Below are 20600 nucleotides of genomic sequence, written 5' to 3'. Positions count from 1 at the left end.
GGTTTAGCATCTTTGTTTTCCATAAGTTATTTAATAGCAGCATGATCAGTGTGAATAGTTACTTTAGAATCAACAATATAAGGTCTGAACTTATCACAAGCAAATACAACTGCTAAGAATTCCTTTTCGGTAGTAGCATAATTTCTCTGGGCATTGTCTAGAGTTTTACTAGCATATTGAATAACATTTAATTTCTTATCAACTCTTTGCCCTAGAACAACACTGATACGTCCATTTTGCATCATGCTTTTATATCGATATTTATCGCATTATGGACTATTATTTCACTCTACGTCACAATACTTATGGCTATTCTCTCTTATTTTACAAGGTTTACATAAGGAGGGAGAATGCCGGCAGCTGGAATTCTGGTCTGGAAAAGGAGCAAATATTAGAGACCTATTCTGCGCAACTCCAAAAGTCCTGAAACTCCATGGAACGTCTTAAAAGAAATAAAGAAAAATCCATGCCAAAGATGAAGGCCAGGGGGCCCACACCCTGCTCACGAGGGTGGGGGGCGCCCCGGCCCCCTAGTGGCTCTCCGACGCCCATCTTCTCCTATATGAGGTCTTTCGATGAGAAAAAAATAGGAAGGAACTTTTCGGGACGAGACTCCGCTGCCACGAGGCGGAACCTTGGCGGATCCACTCTAGAGCTCTGGCAGAGCTGTTCTGCCGGGGAAACTTCCCTCCGGGAGGGGGGAATCATCACCATCGTCATCACCAATGCTCCTCTCATCGGGAGAGGGCAATCTCCATCAACATCTTCACCAGCACCATCTCATCTCCAAACCCTAGTTCATCTCTTGTATCCAATTCTTGTCTCAAAGTCCGGGATTGGTGCTAGTAGGTTGCTAGTAGTGTTGATTACTCCTTGTAGTTGATGCTAGTTGGTTTATTTGGTGGAAGATCATATGTTCAGATCCTATATGCATATTATTACCCTCTGATTATAAACATGAATATGCTTTGTGAGTAAATACGTTAAGTCTTGCTATGAGTAGTTGTGACGCCCCCGATTCATTCGTACACTAATCATACACGCAAACGTGTACGATCAAGATCAGGGACTCACGGGAAGATATCACAACACAACTCTACAAATAAAATAAGTCATACAAGCATCATATTACAAGCCAGGGGCCTCGAGAGCTCGAATACAAGAGCTCGATCATAGACGAGTCAGCAGAAGCAATAATATCTGAGTACATACATAAGTTAAACAAGTTAGCCTTAAGAAGGCTAGCACAAACTGGGATACAGATCGAAAGAGGCGAAGGCCTCCTGCCTGGGATCCTCCTAAACTACTCCTGGTCGTCGGTAGCGGGCTGCACGTAGTAGTAGGCACCTCTAGTGTAGTAGGAGTCGTCGTCGACGGTGGCGTCTGGCTCCTGGGCTCCATCATCTGGTCGCAGCAAACGGGTATAGGAAGGGGGAAAAGGGGGAGCAAAGAAACCGTGAGTACTCATCCAAAGTACTCGCAAGCAAGGAGCTACACTACATATGTATGCATTGGTATCAAATGGCAAAAGGGGTAACATATGTGGGCTGAACTGCAGAATGCCGGAATAAGAGGGGGATAGCTATTCCTATCGAAGACTACGCTTCTGGCCACCTCCATCTTGCAGCAGAAGAAGAGAGTAGATGGTAAGTTCACCAAGTAACATCGCATAGCGTAATCCTAACCGATGATCCTCCCCTCGTCGCCCTGTGAGAGAGCGATCACCGGTTGTATATGGCACTTGGAAGGGTGTGGTTTATTAAGTATCCGGTTCTAGTTGTCATAAGGTCAAGGTATAACTCCAAGTCGTCTTGTTACCGAAGATCACGGTTATTCGAATAGATTAACTTCCCTGCAAGGGTGCACCACATAACCCAACACGCTCGATCCCATTTGGCCGGACACACTTTTCTGGGTCATGCCCGGCCTCGGAAGATCAACACGTCGCAGCCCTACCTAGGCACAACAGAGAGGTCAGCACGCCGGTCTAAATCCTATGGCGCAGGGGTCTGGGCCCATCCCCCATTGCACACCTGCACGTTGCGAGGGCGGCCGGAAGCAGAACTAGCCCCCTTAATACGAGAGTAGGCTTACGTTCCAATCCGGCGCGCGCCGCTCAGTCGCTGACGTCACGAAGGCTTCGGCTGATACCACGACGTCGAGTGCCCATAATTGTCCCCGCGTAGATGGTTAGTGCGTATAGGCCAGTGGCCAGACTCAGATCAAATACCAAGATCTTGTTAAACGTGTTAAGTATCCGCGAATGCCCACCAGGACCAGGCCCACCTCTCTCCTAGGTGGTCTCAACCTACCCTGTCGCTCCGCCACAAAGTAACAGTCGAGGGCTGTCGGTGTACTAGAGTAGGGGTACCCTAGTATCCCGAACTTGTGCACGGGCAGTCGCAGCATCCCGCGACAAGGCTTGCCGGGTGACCGCCAAGGTCCTCCATGGTTCCTTTGGAGCCATTCAAGAACAAAGTGCCCAAGCCAAGAAGACAAGACCCCGGCAAGAGGAGCTTGCCGGGAAGGCTAACAAAAGCATCCCAAGACCCCGGCAAGAGGATCTTGCCGGGAAAGCCACCCAAGGCATTTCGAGGAACTTGCCGCGACGCACCACGCGCCCCGGCAAGGCCCGGTGAGCGACAAGCTCCCGGTCGCGACAAGACAACGACAGCGGCAAGGCGCTTGCCGCGGCAAGCCACCTCTCTGGGCCCGCGCTCCAGCACATCCACCAACGTGTCGCTCTGGGGCCCTTCCAGGCGTACGTGGCGGGAGGCTGTGCAGCCAGCGGCGTGCGGTGGCAAGCGGCGCTGACAAGATCGCCATCGTGGCGAACAGTGGCGTCCCTGGCGGTCCCTTTTCGCACTGTTTAGGCGACACAGACGGGCATTTAAGGCCCTTGTCCCCTGCCGTCAGGGTTAGGTATGATACACTGTAGCAGGTAGCTGTACCTACTGCAGCACCTTTCCATTTTTACCCTTTGCCTCCGTTGCCACCTGTCGGTGACCCCTTGAGCATATAAAAGGAGGCCCGTGCGCAACGTAGGGGGGGGGGGGTTAGCTAACTCAGATACACTCACGCTCGGTCTCGTTAGCTGCGGAAGTGTACTGTAGCACTCCGCGCTCCCGAGCAAGAAATCAATACAAACCACAAAGCAGGAGTAGGGTTTTACACATCCGTGCGGCCCGAACCTGGGTAAATCGCTCGCGTGTATCGCCTCGATTTGCTCTTTGCACGATCTCCGCCCCCGCCGAACCGAAAGGGACCCGGTCCGCCGGTCCCATAGGTGCCCGTGGATCAGTACCCCGGCATCTTTGGCGCGCCAGGTAGGGGGCGTCGAAGTTGTGTGAACCAGATCCGGCGTTCTCGCGAGCTAGATCTTCATCATCTTCATCAACATGCCGCCGAAGAAGAAGGTTTCGGAGGCGGCTGCTCCGTCCGCGCCGAACCCACCATCGCCGGAGCAAACGGCTGATGGGGCAGGCGCCGGCGGAAGAACGCGCGTCGACGAGGGAGTTCACGGTGCTGCCAGGTCCAAGGACAAGGCCGCGCTGCCCATCGGCGGCGTAGCCGGCTCCCACAACGACCGGGCGCACTCCAAGACCTCGGCGTCCGTACATGCACCGCGCCCATCTCAGGAGGCGCGGGACCGGCAGCGTCATGGTACTCACGGTACCATGCGTTTGCTAGACCAAGATCGAGCTGGTGGATCTCGGAGCGCTCAAGACCACCATGCACGTCAACATGCTGGCACGAGCGAGGCACGGTCGCCTGGACGGGATACTGCTCCTTCTAACGTGGTTAGAAGTCCGAGCATATCCCGCTCCTCGCACCGTTCGCCACCACCACCCGCCACTGCAACAGAAGCTTTGGGGCGAGCTCAGCTGCTCCTAGACTACCCTCCAACGGCGGACAAGATCGACGACTGGAGGGCCACCATTCAGAGTCTCATCGGCTTCGCCAACGGCGACACTCAACGGCAGCCGAGCACGACGCAGCCGCAGCCGGTCAGCCAGGCGCGAGCCGGTGGCGACAAGACCGGTGGGGGTGCAACCACTGTGCACTCTCCACCCCGAAGGCCAAGATCGCCGTCTCGCCGGATCCACCTTGACAGCGACTCCACCGCGTCATCAGATCCGCGAGCTCGTCGCGATCAGCGCCAAGTTCTTCAAGAACGACAACAAGAAGACGCTCGTACTCGCATCGAGCGCCGAAGAGAAGCGTGACGTCAATCAGACCAGCGCGCTGGGCCCTCTGTCGACATGCATGCGCCAGGGGAACCAGGCGACTTGCCGTACGCGGTAGGTTGCCCTGCGTTCACTCGTGAGCTGCGGCAAGTCCAATGGCCCAGCACAAAGAATTTCAAACCAGACGTACCAGAGAAGTACGACGGCAAGACGCATCCGTCGGAGTTCCTCAGCATCTACACCATCGCGGTGCAGGCTGCCGGGGGGCGAGACGACAAGATCCTTGCCAACTACTTCCCGCTGGTGCTCAAGCCCAACGTCAGGTCCTGGCTCATGCACTTGCCGGACAACTCCATATCCTCCTGGGCAGACCTGTGCCATCAGTTTGTCGGCGCCTTTACAGGCGGCCACAAACCTCATGGCCAAGAGAGTGACCTTCATCTACTCGCCCAGAAGGAAGGAGAGCCCCTGCGCAAGTACATTCAGAGGTTCAGCCGTGTATAGTATAACATCCCAGACGTCCACCCCGCCGCGGTCATCAGCGCGTTCCATCAGAACGTGCGTAACCGCAGGATGCGGGAGGAGATGGCGATGTGCAGGATCAGAGACGTCAGTGAGCTGTATGCCCTGGCCGACAAGTGTGCACGTGCTGAGGAAGGGAGGAAACTCCCCGGAGAGAAGACCGGAGCAGAAGGATCTGACAGCGAGGATGCTGCCCCGGCAAAGAGAAACCGGTGGCGAAACAGGAAGAAGAAAGGCAAAGAGGTGCTAGTCGTTGAGCAGTCCAGCAACGAAGGTGGCGCCAAGAAGGCCAAAGTTGGTAGCTCCGGCAAGGAGATTGCCGCGTGCACCAACTGCCAGGCTGTGGCAGTCGCCGATAAGCAGGACGGCACCGACAAGCAGTACTGCAAGATTCACCGCACCAAGGGCCATGACCTCCAGAGCTGCAAAAAGGTCGAGCAGCTTGTCCAGCAGCAAAAAGCTAAGTACGAGCGACGCGACAAGGAGAGGGCCCAAGGAGGTGCTGGAGAATCCAGCAAGAAGCGCACCGGCCGGGGAGGACGCAGCGGCAAGGCCAAGCAGCGGCAAGGAGACAGACCTCCCCGCGGCCGCGACAAAGACGACGACGACGAAGACATGGATGATGTTGAGACCAGTGAGCAGGAGTTCCAGAAAGCCACAGAGGTCTTGTGCGTTGACGGTGGTGCTTCTCTGCATACTTCGCACCGCCAGCTCAAGCAGTGGGTGCGGGAAGTCAATGCAACGGAGCCACCTGTCGACTCACGCAAGCTTCTGAAATGGTTCAGCACGCCTATCATCTTTGACATTGAGGACCACCCTGATCGCACAACTGCGGTCGGGTGCTTGACGATGTTGGTTTCACCAACTATCCGCAACCTCAAGGTCACTAAGATGTTAGTTGACGGCGGAGCCGGCTTGAACCTGATCTCCTCCGCTGTACTCCAGAAACTCCAGATCCCTGACAGCGAGCTCGAAGAGACCGGCACATTCCAAGGAATCAACCCGGGAAGGAGCAAGCCGAAGGGGAAAGTCACGCTGCCGGTAACATTTGGCAGCGAGTTAAACTTCAGGACTGAGAGAGTCACTTTTGACGTTGCCGATATTCCATTACCTTACAATGGGATACTTGGCCGTCCAGCACTCGCCAAGTTTATGGCAGCCTCTCACTACGCATACAACATGCTGAAGATGCCAGGCCCGATAAGCGTCATCTCTGTCCCCGGCGACAAGAAGGATGCTCTTATCTGTGCCGACAAGATCTACCGGGAAGCGGCAGCTGCGGCAGATCACGAGTCACTTGCCGCTGAAGCTCCCGGGGGGAAGAAGACCAAGTCCGGCAAGAGTTCTGATGCCCACTCCGGCAAGCGCACCTCCTCGGAGTGCTGCGCTGCCATCGAGGATGCACCATCGAGCTCCACCGGCAAGTGTAAGAAGACGATGGCAGCTCCGCCAGAGATGAAAAAGGTGTCCGCCAAGGAGGACGGCATTGGTGGTACCTTCACCATCAGTGCCACTCTCGACCCTAAATAGGAAAGCGCGCTCGTTGCTTTCCTGCGGGCGAATGTTGACGTGTTTGCGTGGCAACCGTCTGACATCCCCGGTGTTCCCAGGAAAGTAATTGAGCACCACCTTGCCGTTTGTCCTCATGCGCGGCCCGTCAAGCAGAAGGTCAGGAAACAAGCAGTGGAGCGCCAAGAATTCATTGCAGAAGAGATCAAGAAATTGAAAGCAGCAGGCCTTGTCAGAGGAGTGCTTCATCCCACGTGGTTGGCCAATCCTGTAGTCGTGCGCAAGGCAAACGGGAAATGGAGACTTTGTATCGATTTTACCGATGTTAACAAAGCTTGTCCCAAAGACCCATTTCCTTTGCCGCGCATTGACCAGATTGTTGACTCCACAGCCGGATGTGATTTGCTTTCATTTCTTGACGCATACTCACGATATCATCAGATCTTCATGGCAGAAGAAGATGAGGAGAAGACCGCATTTATTACTCCATGTGGCACGTACTGTTTCATACGGATGCCTTTCGGATTAAAAAATGCTGGTTCAACATTTGCAAGAGTAGTACATGTCGCTCTTGAGCCACAAATACACAGAAATGTGGAAGCCTATATGGATGACATAGTGGTCAAGAGCAAGGACAGAGCAACCCTGATTCAAGATTTAGACGAGACCTTTGCAAATTTGCGCAAGATCAGCCTCAAGCTCAACCCAGAGAAGTGTGTGTTTGGAGTCCCCTCCGGTAAGCTTCTCGGGTTCTTTGTGTCTCAGCGGGGAATTGAAGCCAATCCCGACAAGATCAAGGCCATTGAGCAGATTGAAGCACCTAAGCGCGTCAAGGATGTACAAAGACTTGCCGGTTGCGTGGCTGCTCTCAGCAGGTTTATCTCTAGGTCTGCTGAGCGCGCCCTGCCATTTTTCAAATTATTGAAAAAGGCAGGTCCAATGAGATGGACTCCGGAAGCGGAGGCTGCGCTGCAAGACTTGAAGAGATACCTGTCTTCCCCTCCAATACTTGTCACACCTAAGCCACAAGAGAAGTTGCTGCTGTATATAGCGGCAACCAATCAAGTGGTTAGTGCTGCATTAGTAGCAGAGAGGGAGGCGGATGACGAGCCAGCAACCACGGCAAGCACATCCAGCGACAAGCAAGGGGCTTCCCCGGCAAGCTCTGGTCCCGACAAAGATGGATCTGCGCAGATGCACGAGGAGACACAGAAGAAGATGGTGCAGCGCCCAGTTTACTTTGTCAGTTCCCTTCTGCAGGGGGCTAGGTCAAGGTACTCTGGTGTGCAGAAATTGCTTTTCGGCCTTCTCATGGCCTCGAGAAAGCTGCGCCATTACTTCCAAGCACATGAGATCACAGTTGTCACTCGCTTTCCGCTGAAGAGGATAATACAAAATCCAGAAGCGACAGGCAGGATTGTTGAGTGGGCACTGGAACTGTCAAGCTTTGGCCTCAAGTTTGAGAGTACTTCAACTATCCAGAGCAGAGCATTGGCAGAATTCATAGCAGAATGGACGCCAACACCAGATGAAGAAATTCCAGAAACGAGCATCCCCGTCAAGGAAGCAAGCAAAGAGTGGCTGATGTACTTTGATGGTGCCTTTTCGCTGCAAGGCGCCGGCGCTGGTGTGCTGCTTGTCGCACCCACCGGAGAGCACCTCAAGTACGTAGTCCAGATGCACTTTCCCAAGGAGCAAGCAACAAACAATACTGCAGAGTATGAAGGCTTGCTTGCCGGTCTCAGGATCGCGGCAGACCTTGGGATCAAGAAGCTCATTGTCAGGGGTGACTCACAACTTGTCGTCCGCCAAGTAAACAAGAATTATCAGAGTCCGTTGATGGAAGCTTACGTCGACGAAGTGAGAAAGCTAGAAGAACACTTTGACGGCCTACAAATGGAACATGTTCCAAGAGCTCAGAACGCCATTGCCAATGGCCTGTCAAAGTGCGCCGCACTTAAGTTACCTGTGGAACCAGGGATCTTTGTGCTCAAGCTGACTCAGCCGTCCGTAACGCCATCAACTGGACAGAGCAAAAAGAGGAAGTTGATTTCTGGTGACTATTTGCCGGCAGAGCTCCCCAAAGCCACCGCCAAGAAGGTCCCCAAGATCAACGCCAAGAGCGCTGAGGAGCAGTCTGCTCCGGCAAGCCCTAGGGTTTGTTCCGTTGAAGCAGAAGCTCCCGACAAGTTTTGCTCCGGCAAGCTTGCCGGGGAACGTCATGCTCCGGCAGAGCCGCAGGTTCTCGCCGTAGAAGCGGATGTTCCCGCAGCAGTCCCCAAGATCAACGCCAAGAGCGCTGAGGAGCAGTCTGCTCCGGCAAGCCCTAGGGTTTGTTCCGTTGAAGCAGAAGCTCCCTGCAAGTTTTGCTCCGGCAAGCTTGCCGGGGAACGTCACGCTCCGGCAGAGCCGCAGGTTCTCGCCGTAGAAGCGGATGTTCCCTCAGCGGCAGATTTGCCTTTAGTCCTTGTTGTCGAGCCACAAGCTCCAGCATGGGCGCAGCAGATTGTCCGTTTCCTTCAGACAGGAGAACTTCCCGAGGAGCAAGAAGAAGCGGAAAGAGTAGCCCGGCAGTCAAGTATGTACCAGTTTGTCGACAAGACACTGTACAGAAAAAGACTCAACGGTGTGAAATTGAAGTGTATTCACCGGGAAGACGGACAAAAGCTGTTGGCAGAGATACATGGAGGCATATGTGGTCACCACATTGGCGCAAGAGCACTTGTCGGCAAAGCATTCCGGCAAGGTTTCTTCTGGCCAACAGCCCTCCAGGATGTAACTGCACAAGTAACCAAGTGTGAAGCGTGCCAGTTCCATTCCAAGCAGATACACCAACCAGCTCAAGCTCTCCAGACGATCCCTTTATCCTGGCCATTTTCGGTCTGGGGGCTCGACATCCTCGGCCCCTTTCCCCGAGCTGTCGGGGGCTTTGAGTACTTGTACGTTGCAATCGACAAGTTCACAAAGTGGCCGGAAGTGGAACCAGTGAGGAAGGTGACAGCACAGTCAGCAGTCAAGTTCTTCAGGTCGATTGTTTGCCGCTTCGGGGTCCCTAACAGGATAATCACCGACAACGGTACACAATTCACGAGCCGCACCTTCATGCAGTACGTCCAAGATCTTGGCGCCAAGGTCTGCTTCGCTTCTGTTGCTCACCCGAGAAGCAACGGTCAAGCGGAGAGGGCAAATGCTGAAGTGTTGCGCGGACTCAAGACCAAAACTTTCGACAGGCTGCACAAGTGCGGAAGAAACTGGATCGAAGGGCTGCCGGTGGTTCTTTGGTCGATCAGGATGACGCCAAATCGAGCCACTGGACAGACACCTTTCGCTCTAGTCTATGGAGCAGAGGCAGTTATCCCCACGGAACTCGTATACGGGTCACCTCGAGTGCTCGCTTATGATGAGCTCGAGCAAGAGCAGCTGCGGCAAGATGACGCGCTGCTCCTTGAGGAAGACCGTCTTCAGGCTGCTGTGCGAGCTGCTCGCTACCAGCAAGCTTTGCGCCGCTACCATAGCCGCAAAGTTAATGCCAGAAGTCTCGAGGAAGGCGACCTTGTTCTTCGGCGTGTTTAGTCCGCCAAGAATTCCAACAAGTTGACGCCGAAGTGGGAAGGCCCTTACCGGGTGAAACGAGTCACTAGGCCTGGCGCTGTCCGCCTTGAGACCGAAGATGGCATTCCGGTGAGCAACTCCTGGAACATTGAGCATCTTCGTAAGTTTTACCCGTAAGGCGCGGTTGCCGGAACCTGTTCCGGCAACCACCTTTTGTACAAGTCTTGCCACTGTTGCATGTAATCCTTTGTACAAAGCCGGGCGCAGACCCCGTGCATAAGTAAAGCTCATGTGCTCCGCACATTTTGTCGATTTCATGCTTTCTATTTTTTGGCATATATGATCTGACACTTTGTGCAGCACCTACTCCACGGTAAGCAATAACGAGCCGTAAAGCTCCATACCTGTATTGTCTCTTCTTTCTTTTGAAAGGGAGATTCCCCTCGCCCACAAGTTTGCCGGGGAGGAAAGGAGAAGACGATGGTATGGACCAGACGTCATTCAAGAAAGTTTCGCCTTGCCGGGAAGCAAACAACAGAAAAGCTAAGTTGCCAAAGTTTGAGCAATCAAATTTTTTAAAAATTTTAAGTTATCTCCCTTGAACGACCGAACTTTGTATGGAAAACCTGTGCGCGGAGGAACCAACTCGTAGCTAGTTGCGCCCTTACTTTGTTTCGAGTTCGCTCAACAACTTAAGTGAGCTGCAACTGGTTGCGACAAGGTTTCTTGCCGGTAGCGGCACCGCCAGCAGGCTGCTGACGTCCCGCACTCAGCGCTCGCGGCTCAGGTGCCTGCACCGGCAAGTTCCCTAAAAGCGTAGGGCAAAAACATACAAAGGGAGGAATCGAGTAAAGGGAATAACGTTGCGATCATTGCCCAGAACAAAGTTATATTACAAAGGTAGCTTGTCGCAGCTCTAACAGATTTTTTTCACGACATGATAAACAGCGACAAGGAAAGAAGAAATGGGCGGCCTAATCTACGCGATCGCCTTCGACCCTCTTGATCCTGCTCACCTTGTCCACAATGGGTGCGACAAGGGCCTTGAGCTCCTCCAGATCAGCATCCGGCGGCAAGGTCCTGAGGACGTTGGTGAGGCGGAGGCCCGGATTGCGGAAGGCCACCTTCATCAACACTTTCTGAAGAGCTCCCGCGCAGATCTTGCGCGACTCGTCGGCCAGCTGCTTCGGGATCTTCTTCCGGAGCCGCTGGAGGGCCGACGCCACGCCCTTGAAGAACAAGACGAGCTTGGCGCTGGGTTGGAGGTTCTCGTCGAAGGGATACCCGAGATCCTCCATCCCCAGCTGCGCCAGCTCCTTGTCGATGTCTGTGGCGGCGTTCACAAGACTCTCCGTCCAGTGCGTCACGGTCTCCCTGAAAGCGTTCTAGGTGGCGGCAGCACTCTCCAACAGCGCCTTGTCGGCCTTGATTTCCTCCTTCAAGGCCGCCTCCCGCTTCTTGGCGCTGTCTAGAGTCTTGGTCAAAGTGGTTAGCTTCAACTCAAGATCCACGTTGGAGACCTTGGCGGCGCTGAGCTCTCTGCCCTTCTCGGCGAGATCGGCTTCTAGCTGCGCCACCTTCGTTTTCAACTCCTCCTTGGCGGCCTCGGCGGCGGCGGCGGCGTCCTCTGCTTGTTTGAGGGCTCCGCCGAGTTTTTCCTCGCGCGCGGCAAGCTCCTCCTCGTGGGCGTCAAGATTGACCTTCCGCTGCGCCAGCTCGCCCTCCTCCATGGCTAGCTTCACAGCGGCAAGTCGCTGTCGCTCTTTGACTTCGGCCTTCTCGAGGAGGAAGGCCTTCTGCGCTTCAGCGAGCTGCTCCTGCTCCTCCGCCAGGGATCGGAGGGCTTCCCGGTGGAAACCCCCGAGCTCTTCCGCGCGCTTTTCAATGTCTGATCCCGCCTTCACGACAAGTGCCTCACGGGACTCCAGCTTAGCTTGCCGCGCGCGGTAGAGCGACAGCAACTTCCACAGCAGCCGCTCCTCTTCAGACTCGTTGTTGCTGCTGCTTGGCGTGTCAACCACCGTCAACCCAGCGGAGGCGAGCACCTCCCCGTCGAAGATCTCCCCCTCGACCGGCGCCCTAGAGCTTGACGCCCAGGGGAGGTTGATGAAGACTTCATCGCCGGCCTTCAAGTAGACGCCCGGCTGGGGCTCCTCGGTGCTTGGCGCTGCGGCTTCGGCAGACGGGTCGGCGGTCGGTGTAGCGCCTGGCGCTCCTGCGGCCTCTGGGCCGTCAGTACGATCGCCAGATACCTCGCCAGTTGCTGCGGCGGCAGTCTTGGCGGCCTCGGCGCCGGCGGGATCACCAGCGCCGGCTACGTCTTCGGCGGCGACCTCGGTCTCCATCTGCTCCGCAGCATATGGGTCTGACAGCCGGCAAGGGGAGAAGAGTCAAGCAAAATCCAGCAAAAACCCAAGAAGATCAAATGAAGAAGAACCCAAGGGAAGTTTTGAAGCAAGAGGAGTACCTGCACCAGGTTCTGCAGTCGTGGTCTCCGCCGTCGGGGGGCCGCTGGTGCTATCCCTCGCCGGAGAACCCTCCCTTGCCGGAGACTTCTCCCTTACCGGGAAGCCCTCCCTTGCCGGAGAATTCTCCCTTGCCGGGGGATTCTCCCTTGGCTCCTGGTGGGGCTGCTCGGCTCCTACACAAGTCAACAAGCAGATATCAGCAAAGACAAGTACCCATGCGCGCCTCACAACGGAAAGTAAATCATACACTTACGCTGGGGGCTGCTCTGGAGAAAAGTCGCCGGGTCCGGCAAGGTTGTCTCGGGCGCGCCACCTGCTGTCGCAGTGGGCTCATCCTCGATGATGATCACCGGAACCTTAGCTCTCTTTGCCGCTCTCTGGGCCAGAGTCCTAAAGAAGAACAAGTTCAGAAAGAAAAGCAAATGAGATACAAGAAAAACAGCAAGAATTGGAGAACTACAAGTACAGCAAGAGAAGCTTACTCTTCTTCTTCCTCGTCGGAGCTGAACGCGGAGAAGTCGAAGTCCGGCACGCGCCCGGCGCGAGGAGGCGGAGGGGTAGCTTCCCTTGGCCGCTTGGCGGGGGCAGTGGCGGTGGTCTGAGACGATCCCGCTCCGGCTGTCGGCGCGGCGTGAGCAGCGGCAGGAATTGAAGCGGTGGTCCGGCTAGACTCCGCTCCAGTTGCCGTCGCAGCATGAGGCGCTCCCGCGGCAACGGTGTTTGCCACGGTGGAGCGTGTCACGCGGCGCGGCGACTGTTGACCCGCTTGCTGCTCCGCCACGTCACCGGCCTTGCGGAGACGCCTTCTTGGTGGGGATGGAGGCTCTGCTTGCGGCGAGCTGCCCGGAGATGAGGAGGAAGAGGAGTTGATTTCCAGCGAGCCGCTCGTGTCCTTGGCGGGCTCGCTCGGCTCGGCATCACGCCCGGCAAGCTCCTTCTTGCCGGCGGGCTCCCCTCGCTCGGCACGGCTTGCCGCTTCTGCTGCATCTGCCTCCTCCATGATGAATCCAAACTCGCCCGCGGCTGAGGCTGCCGCTGCCTCTTCCAGCCTAGTGGCAATGAGCGCCATCTCTGCATCAGTGGTGTCGCGGGTGAGGCTGTCCTTCTTGTCGAAGCGGATTGGCACTTCCACCAAGTCATCGAAGAACTGCTGCACGACGTCGTCTGCAGGCTCCTGCCATGTCGGCACGATTCCATGCGAGTCGCACTCCGGCATCATTGCGCGGATGCGGTCGAGCGAGGAATTGTTGCACAACGGAACGACGCCCCCGGCAACCTGAACACCTCGGGATGTTGGGGGTCATACTTGAAGATCTCTTGTAGCATCGCGTTGAGCTCCAGGACTGTGAAGTTGTAGTTGAGGCCCGGCCGCAGCCTCATGATGTCTGCCGCGTTCTTGAACTCCCAAGTGGGCCTCCCCCGTTCCTGCAGAGGGGCGATGCGGCGGCGAAGGAAGTCTGCGCCAACAGCGCCAACAGTAAGCCCGGCAAGCCTGAGACGCAGGATCCTGGTGACAGCAATCTTCAGCCTGTCGTCTTCCGAGGCCACGTCACTCCAATCGCTGCCGCGTGCTACTGGGGTTTTGCGCCGGGTGGTGAATGGCTGCGGGCTCTCCTCGTCAATCCAGCACCAATCTGCCCTCCACTCCTCCCACTTGCCGCGGAATTCTCCCTCCAGATACGTTTCCTTCTTGCCGGTCCTTGAGATCCAGGCGATTCCGCCGGATAGAGGCTCTCTACTCGGGGTATGAAGAAGTGGCGAAAGAGGGCTACGTTGGGAAGGACTCCGACAAAGTTTTCGCAAAGATGTGCGAAAACTGCCATGGTCAGAACGGCATTGGGGGTGAAGTCAAGGAGGTGGAATCCGTAGGTATTCATGATGTCGCAGAAGAATTCAGAGAAAGGCGGGCAGAGCCCGCAGTAGAAGAACAGAGCAAAAAAGGGGTATCCATTCGGAGCCTTCTTCCAAGCGGCGGCGGGGAGTACCTTCGTGCACGGATGCGCTCGCGTCTCCGCCGACCAGAAAAGGTAGTAGTTCTCACTCAGCTCCTTCGCGCCAAGCTTGGGGGGGAAGACGGCCCGCTCCTTCCGCAGCGCCGCGAGCCGCTACGCCTCCGTCGACTTCACGACCTTCCCCTTGTCGGCTTTTGGAGCCATGGCGGAAGCAGTGGAGGAGGTTGACGGCGTTGGTAGTGCTGGTGGCGATGGGGAGCGGAGCGCTGCTCTCTCTCTCAGCTTTGGGAAGGCGAGGGAGCGGCGAAGATTTCTGAGATTGGAATAGCAACGGGCGAGTGGGCGAACTGCCCCTGTTTCCCCTGCTTATAAAGAAGGAGGGGGCGGACGTTCCGCATTTCCGAATAAAGAAACCACCCACGATCTCTCCCACGACGCCGCATTCGACGCGTGCCGTTCGGGGAGGGCGCGGTGGATACGGAGAGAGATACGGTGTAACCTAGGCCGCGCGTGCCCGTGCCCTGTTTTGGGCCTGGCCCAACAGCGCTCGGCACCGTGTATGGCCCAGGCCCGGGGGCTCCTGTCGGTGTACTAGAGTAGGGGTACCCTAGTATCCCGAACTTGTGCACGGGCAGTCGCAGCATCCCGCGGCAAGGCTTGCCGGGTGACCGCCAAGGTCCTCCGTGGTTCCTTAGGAGCCATTCAAAAACAAAGTGCCCAAGCCAAGAAGACAAGACCCCGGCAAGAGGAGCTTGCCAGGAAGGCTAACAAAAGCATCCCAAGACCCCGGCAAGAGGAGCTTGCCGGGAAAGCCACCCAAGGCATTTCGAGGAACTTGCCGCGGCGCACCACGCGCCCCGGCAAGGCCCGGTGAGCGACAAGCTCCCGGACGCGACAAGACAACGACAGCGGCAAGGCGCTTGCCGCGGAAAGCCACCTCTCTCGGCCCGCGCTCCAGCACATCCACCAACGTGTCGCTCTGGGGCCCTTCCAGGCGTACGTGGCGGGAGGCTGTGTAGCCAGCGGCTTGCGGTGGCAAGCGGCGCTGACAAGATCGCCATCGTGGCGAACGGTGGCGTCCCTGGCGGTCCCTTTTCGCACTGTTTAGGCGACACAGACGGGCATTTAAGGCCCTTGTCCCCTGCCGTCAGGGTTAGGTATGATACACTATAGCAGGTAGCTGTACCTACTGCAGCACCTTTCCATTTTTACCCTTTGCCTCCGTTGCCACCTGTCGGTGACCCCTTGAGCATATAAAAGAAGGCCCGTGCGCAACGTAGGGGGGGTTAGCTAACTCAGATACACTCACGCTCGGTCTCGTTAGCTGCGGAAGTGTACTGTAGCACTCCGCGCTCCCGAGCAAGAAATCAATACAAACCACAAAGCAGGAGTAGGGTTTTACGCATCCGTGCGGCCCGAACCTGGGTAAATCGCTCGCGTGTATCGCCTCGATTTGCTCTTTGCACGATCTCCGCCCCCGCCGAACCGAAAGGGACCCGGTCCGCCGGTCCCATAGGTGCCCGTGGATCAGTACCCCGGCAAGGGCCGTCGGGAACTCAGGCCCACCACTACCTGGATGGAGCCACCTGCCCCTTCAGCCCCCATCTCCGAATAGTATCATAAGTAATGTAACATTATAAGTATATATCATATGCCCGTGATCACCTCCCGAAGTGATCACGGCCCAGTAGTATAGCATGGCAGACGGACAAGAGTGTAGGGCCACTGATGATAATCTAGCATCCTATACTAAGCATTTAGGATTGCAGGTAAGGTATCAACAGTTAGAGCAACAATGACAGGCTATGCATCAGAATAAGATTAACGGAAAGCAATAACATGCTACACTACTCTAATGCAAGCAGTAGAGAAGAATAGGCGATATCTGGTGATCAAGGGGGGGGGCTTGCCTGGTTGTTCTGGCAAGTAGGAGGGGTCGTCTTCGATGTAGTCGAACACACGAACATCGGCAGCGGACTCGGAGTCTACCGGAAAGAAGTAACGGAGGGGGAACACAATAAATAAAAGAGCAATCAAATGTAACACAAAGTACGACGCGGCAATACGTTGTGCTAGGGGTGACCTAACGCAGGGATAGGTGATACCGGCGAAAAGGGAAACATCCGGGAAAGTATTCCCGGTGTTTGGCATATTCGGACAAACGAACCGGAGCGGGAAGATTGCAGATTCGCTATGCTAGGGATGCGTGGCGGACGAACAGGCTGCGTATCCGAATTCGTCTCGTCGTTCTGAGCAACTTTCATATATAAATTATTTCCATCCGAGTTACGGTTTATTTTATATGATTGTTCAAAGATTAAAAGATTTTATGAAAAACTTTTATTTCGAAAATAAATGACTAAAAGCTAGGTGTACCCAGGATGTGTACACTACCAGTGTGGTTGTTTGACTGCTAGGTGGGGCTAGAGTCAAAGTCAACAACCCAGTCAAAGTTGACTAGTCAAAGTCAACAGTGCCGACGGGACCCAATTGTCATAGATAGTAGGTAATTTGATTTTTGTTTAATCTCTAGGGGACCCATATGTCAGTGTCACATGTGCTAATAAAAGTAGCTAGACTAAATTAATCTAGAAAGGGCCACATGTCATCTACACATCTCACTAACTAAACAAATAAACTAACCTAATCTATTCCTAGACTAATCTAATGGGGCGGCCTTGCTGGGTAGTAGAAGATACATGCACGTATGCACTGGAGTGCATAGCGGCCATGGCCTGCATTGCCAGCAGCACGCAGTAGCAAAGAGCAGTAGCGGCAGGGATTAGGAGCAGCAGCAGCAATGAGCCGGTGCAGAGAGCAGCAACAACGGTGGCACGAGCAACAGCAAAGTAGCAGGCGCCAGCAGTAAGCAAAGGCATCGGCTGCGCCACAGTAGCAGAAGACAGCAGCAGTGCCAGCAGCAGGCCGATGGGCGTGGGCGCGTGGGATGGGCGCGGGGCGCAGCGGCCGTAGCGCGCGAGTGGCTAGGCAAGGGCGCTGCCAGGGGCGATCGAGTGCGCGCTTGGGCACGGCCAAGCCGTGGAGGTTCACACGCGGGCGCGTGTCCAGGGAGCAGCCGAACAAGACCAGCGACGCGCGGAGCTCCGGGCACAATGGAAAACAGGGCCTATGACGATGGATCAAAGGGGAAAACGGGGGGAATCAGCGCAGCTCACCGAGAGGGAGGTCGGGGACGTGCTTGTGACGGCCGGGGTGGCGCGGTGGTGTAGATCGACGGCGAGATGCCGCGGCCGTGGCAGAGAAACCGGCTCGATCCCGAGCGTACGGTGCGGCCTGGCTCGGGTTCTTTGGTGGGGACGAAGGAGACGACCACGAGGAGGCTTCTGGACACCTTGGTGCAGCAAGGGGAGGCCGGCGGCCATGATGACGACTATGGCGCGGCGCCGGAAGCTTCGGCTCCTCTTCCAGATCGAGTGCGAGGGGGGAAACGAGGGAACTGGGCGTCTAGGGTTTGTCCTAGGGCTTGGGGATGGTCTTGTACACCGCGGGAGCTCGCCGGATGGTCGACACGGCGGCCATGGAGGCGTGGATGTGTGCCACGCACAGGTCTCTGCTTCCTGTACAGAGGAAGATGGAGAATGCCCTGGTGGGCTTGGGCCACGATACTGTAGCACTAGGCTTCTAGTGCACAGTGTGCACTTGGCCCATTTTCTTTTTTTTTCAAGTTTTCTGCTTTATTAATTCTGTACTGTTTTCTACTTAATTGCCAAAGTAATTAAATTTAGTTCAACTTGAAATTTGGCACGTAATTAGTAGGCAATATTTTGAGACCACACACAATGTTTCACATCATTTGAAAATTTATAAATATTTGCTTATTTTGAAAAGGCCAATTTAAATGCTTTTGGACCACTTATTAATTTCCTAGGAATTTATTTGTGAGTCAAACCAAGTTGGTTTAAACATGACATTGATCAAGGAAATTGTATAGAACTATTCGCACATTTTATTTTTATAGCTTGAGGAGAAATAATTTTGACTTGTCTTTTAAATTTGAATTTGAGGTCGGTTTGGGACAAAGTGATGATTAGCAAAATTTTAATTATGATGATGTAGCACCATTAATAGGAGTTTACTGCAGCATGACACCCGGGGTGTTACAAATCTCCTCCACTACAAGAAATCTCGTCCCGAGATTTAAGAGGTGGAGTAAGGGGGAAAATCTGGTTACGAAATTCTATCAAATCTTCCCGGTCTTGGTTGCTCTTCTCAAAGAGGTTGATTCATTACGTTGATGACTTCATTTCTCTGCTTCAGGTCATCATGATGAAGTCCTCATCCTTTCTTCGGGATCTTCATCGTATTTACGAATAGGTAACGGGGCAGATCGGCAATGACAGAATGCTATAAGGGTAATAATCTGGGATTAACCCATGAATGAGCATATGAGTACCTCTCGAGTTGAACAAATAAAACACATCGAGAGTAAAGTTGGAAGGTACAATAAGAAGTTTCAAGCAGCCAGGCAATCGTTCAATTCCTAGACAGAAGGTAAAAGGGGCTTCAAAGCAACGGAATAATTATTGTGTCCGATATCAGACCTGAAGGTGGCTCATGAATTACATACGAGGCCACGAGCGAGGAGTAACTTTGGAAACCGAGGGTGTACAGGAGAGTTAGGTTTCGATCCTGTGGAACTGTGGGTTATGGGCCCACCATACGGGATAAAGGTAGAAGGAGTGGTGACATCTTGCACGGTCATGATAGCAAGGCATGTTAGAGGGTAGCCCGTCAGATATGTCGAAAACAACGTCGGTACCAAGGGCGAGGGACGAAGAGAACCATTTTCCTGCTCTTTAGGACGAGGCGGACCAATAGGCAAAGTTCTCGTCCATCGGTGGTTACCGGAATGTCATCAACAATAGTAACAGGGTCTTACTGATAGAGCTATACACCAAGGTGTTTACATACTGCTTAGATCATAAAGATCACAAGAAACATTAAACCAACCAATGGAAAGGAAAATACGATTATCAGATTAAACAGAACAATGGAAAGGAAAATGTGTTTAAACACATATTTCAAGGGTATATCCTTCCCAAGGATAAACAGAGCATGATATCCATGACAGGATATAATGTAGAAAACTATTTAGGTAAGGGGAGAGAAATTTATTGACATTACCCATACAACGGTCTTTGGATAATTGAGCAAGTAACATTTAGCATTAGGCTTCAAATGTTCTTATTGAAAATCGGAGCACGACAGACATGCTTCGAGATAGCATTGACAAGGTCTTCAAGCAAAGGTTGGAATTTGGATACACAAAGGATTCATCAGGAACAACATATAGAATAAGTCTTACGACTTACTCATGGGAGAATGGTTAACCTTGCTAAATTAGAAACTATAACAATAGATTCTCCGGCCCGGTGTGCTAGGCATGACATCACCTTACCGAGTCATATAAAGACCAACGTTATAACTCTTGGAAGGATGTTCCAACCATCATATCTGACCGAGATGCAGATCTGATTGGTGTCAGGATAACATAGACTCAGGATGCCTGAGAAGAAAGGTGTAACACAAATTGACGAGATGACATTGTAAGGTTCTCGGGAAATGTACTATGGAAGCGATTCTAAAACAAGAGTTCATCATTAAACAAAGGAAGGGGGGTCAGGGGGTAGCTGATGGAGTCAGCAACAATCCTCGAGATTTCCAAAAAGGTGGATTTCCACAGTTATGTGAACAAGGAGATAACATTTGTCGGATCAAATCATATAATGATGTATGCTCAAGGAAAACATACATAATTAAACAATGGCTGAAAAGTGCACCCGAAACATGGGCTTAGGTAGTACGATCAATGTTAGAATGATGATTCGATAACCAATGGTCTAAGAATGAAACATCGACCATTAACTTCAAAGCAATAGGGTTACTAGAAGTTTTGAAGTCGCACATCATAGTTCAATTGTCGGTTCTCCGGTTAGAAACAACACGGGGACCAAGGAATGAACGGATATGGCAAGAAGGATCACCTGTATCAAGAATTCTTAAGAGGTTGTGAAATTCTCACGACATTCTTGACATAAAAGATGGTAATACTCCAAGGTAAAGAAGAACAAATGCTGGATAGCAAGGATCTCAAGGTATAACACAAAACACGAACAAGTTTGTGTTGAACGGAAGGCAATAAAGTGGTCAATGATAAAACAAATCATCGAGGGCAAGGATGGTATTTCTCATCATGAATTCAATTGATATCCTGGAAGAGCTCAGAATGCTCATGATGATCATGACACATTTGTCGAGAGATCTCATGAAGATGTAATCGATCGGCGATGACATCAAGTTGAAAGGGATGATGAAGCGAAAGGTTAATGGAACCAAGGGTACAACACAAACTCCAACAAAGCTTGTTGTCCAAAGCAAAAAGATATGAT

General features: G+C 53.6%; 1 protein-coding gene across 1 annotated transcript; it reads right to left on the bottom strand.

Moving 5' to 3' along the window:
* Positions 1-1088: 1088 nt before the first annotated feature.
* On the bottom strand, positions 1089-17948 carry LOC147965794 (uncharacterized). Its single transcript, XM_087528398.1, has 4 exons — positions 17367-17948; positions 12492-16175; positions 12238-12411; positions 1089-1404 (listed from the first exon to the last, which is right to left on the bottom strand). Exon 2 carries the CDS (start codon positions 13455-13457, stop codon positions 12717-12719), a length of 741 nt encoding a protein of 246 aa, XP_087384524.1. The 5' UTR covers positions 13458-16175; positions 17367-17948; the 3' UTR covers positions 1089-1404; positions 12238-12411; positions 12492-12716.
* Between the last annotated feature and the right edge of the window lie 2652 nt (positions 17949-20600).

Source organism: Triticum urartu, chromosome 6A, assembly GCF_056163025.1.
Source record: "Triticum urartu cultivar PI428250 chromosome 6A, HENAU_Tu73, whole genome shotgun sequence".
Classification (NCBI taxonomy): Eukaryota; Viridiplantae; Streptophyta; class Magnoliopsida; order Poales; family Poaceae; genus Triticum; species Triticum urartu.
The sequence above is the reverse complement of the archived record's forward strand: the minus strand, read 5'-3'. Positions and strand labels throughout refer to the sequence as shown.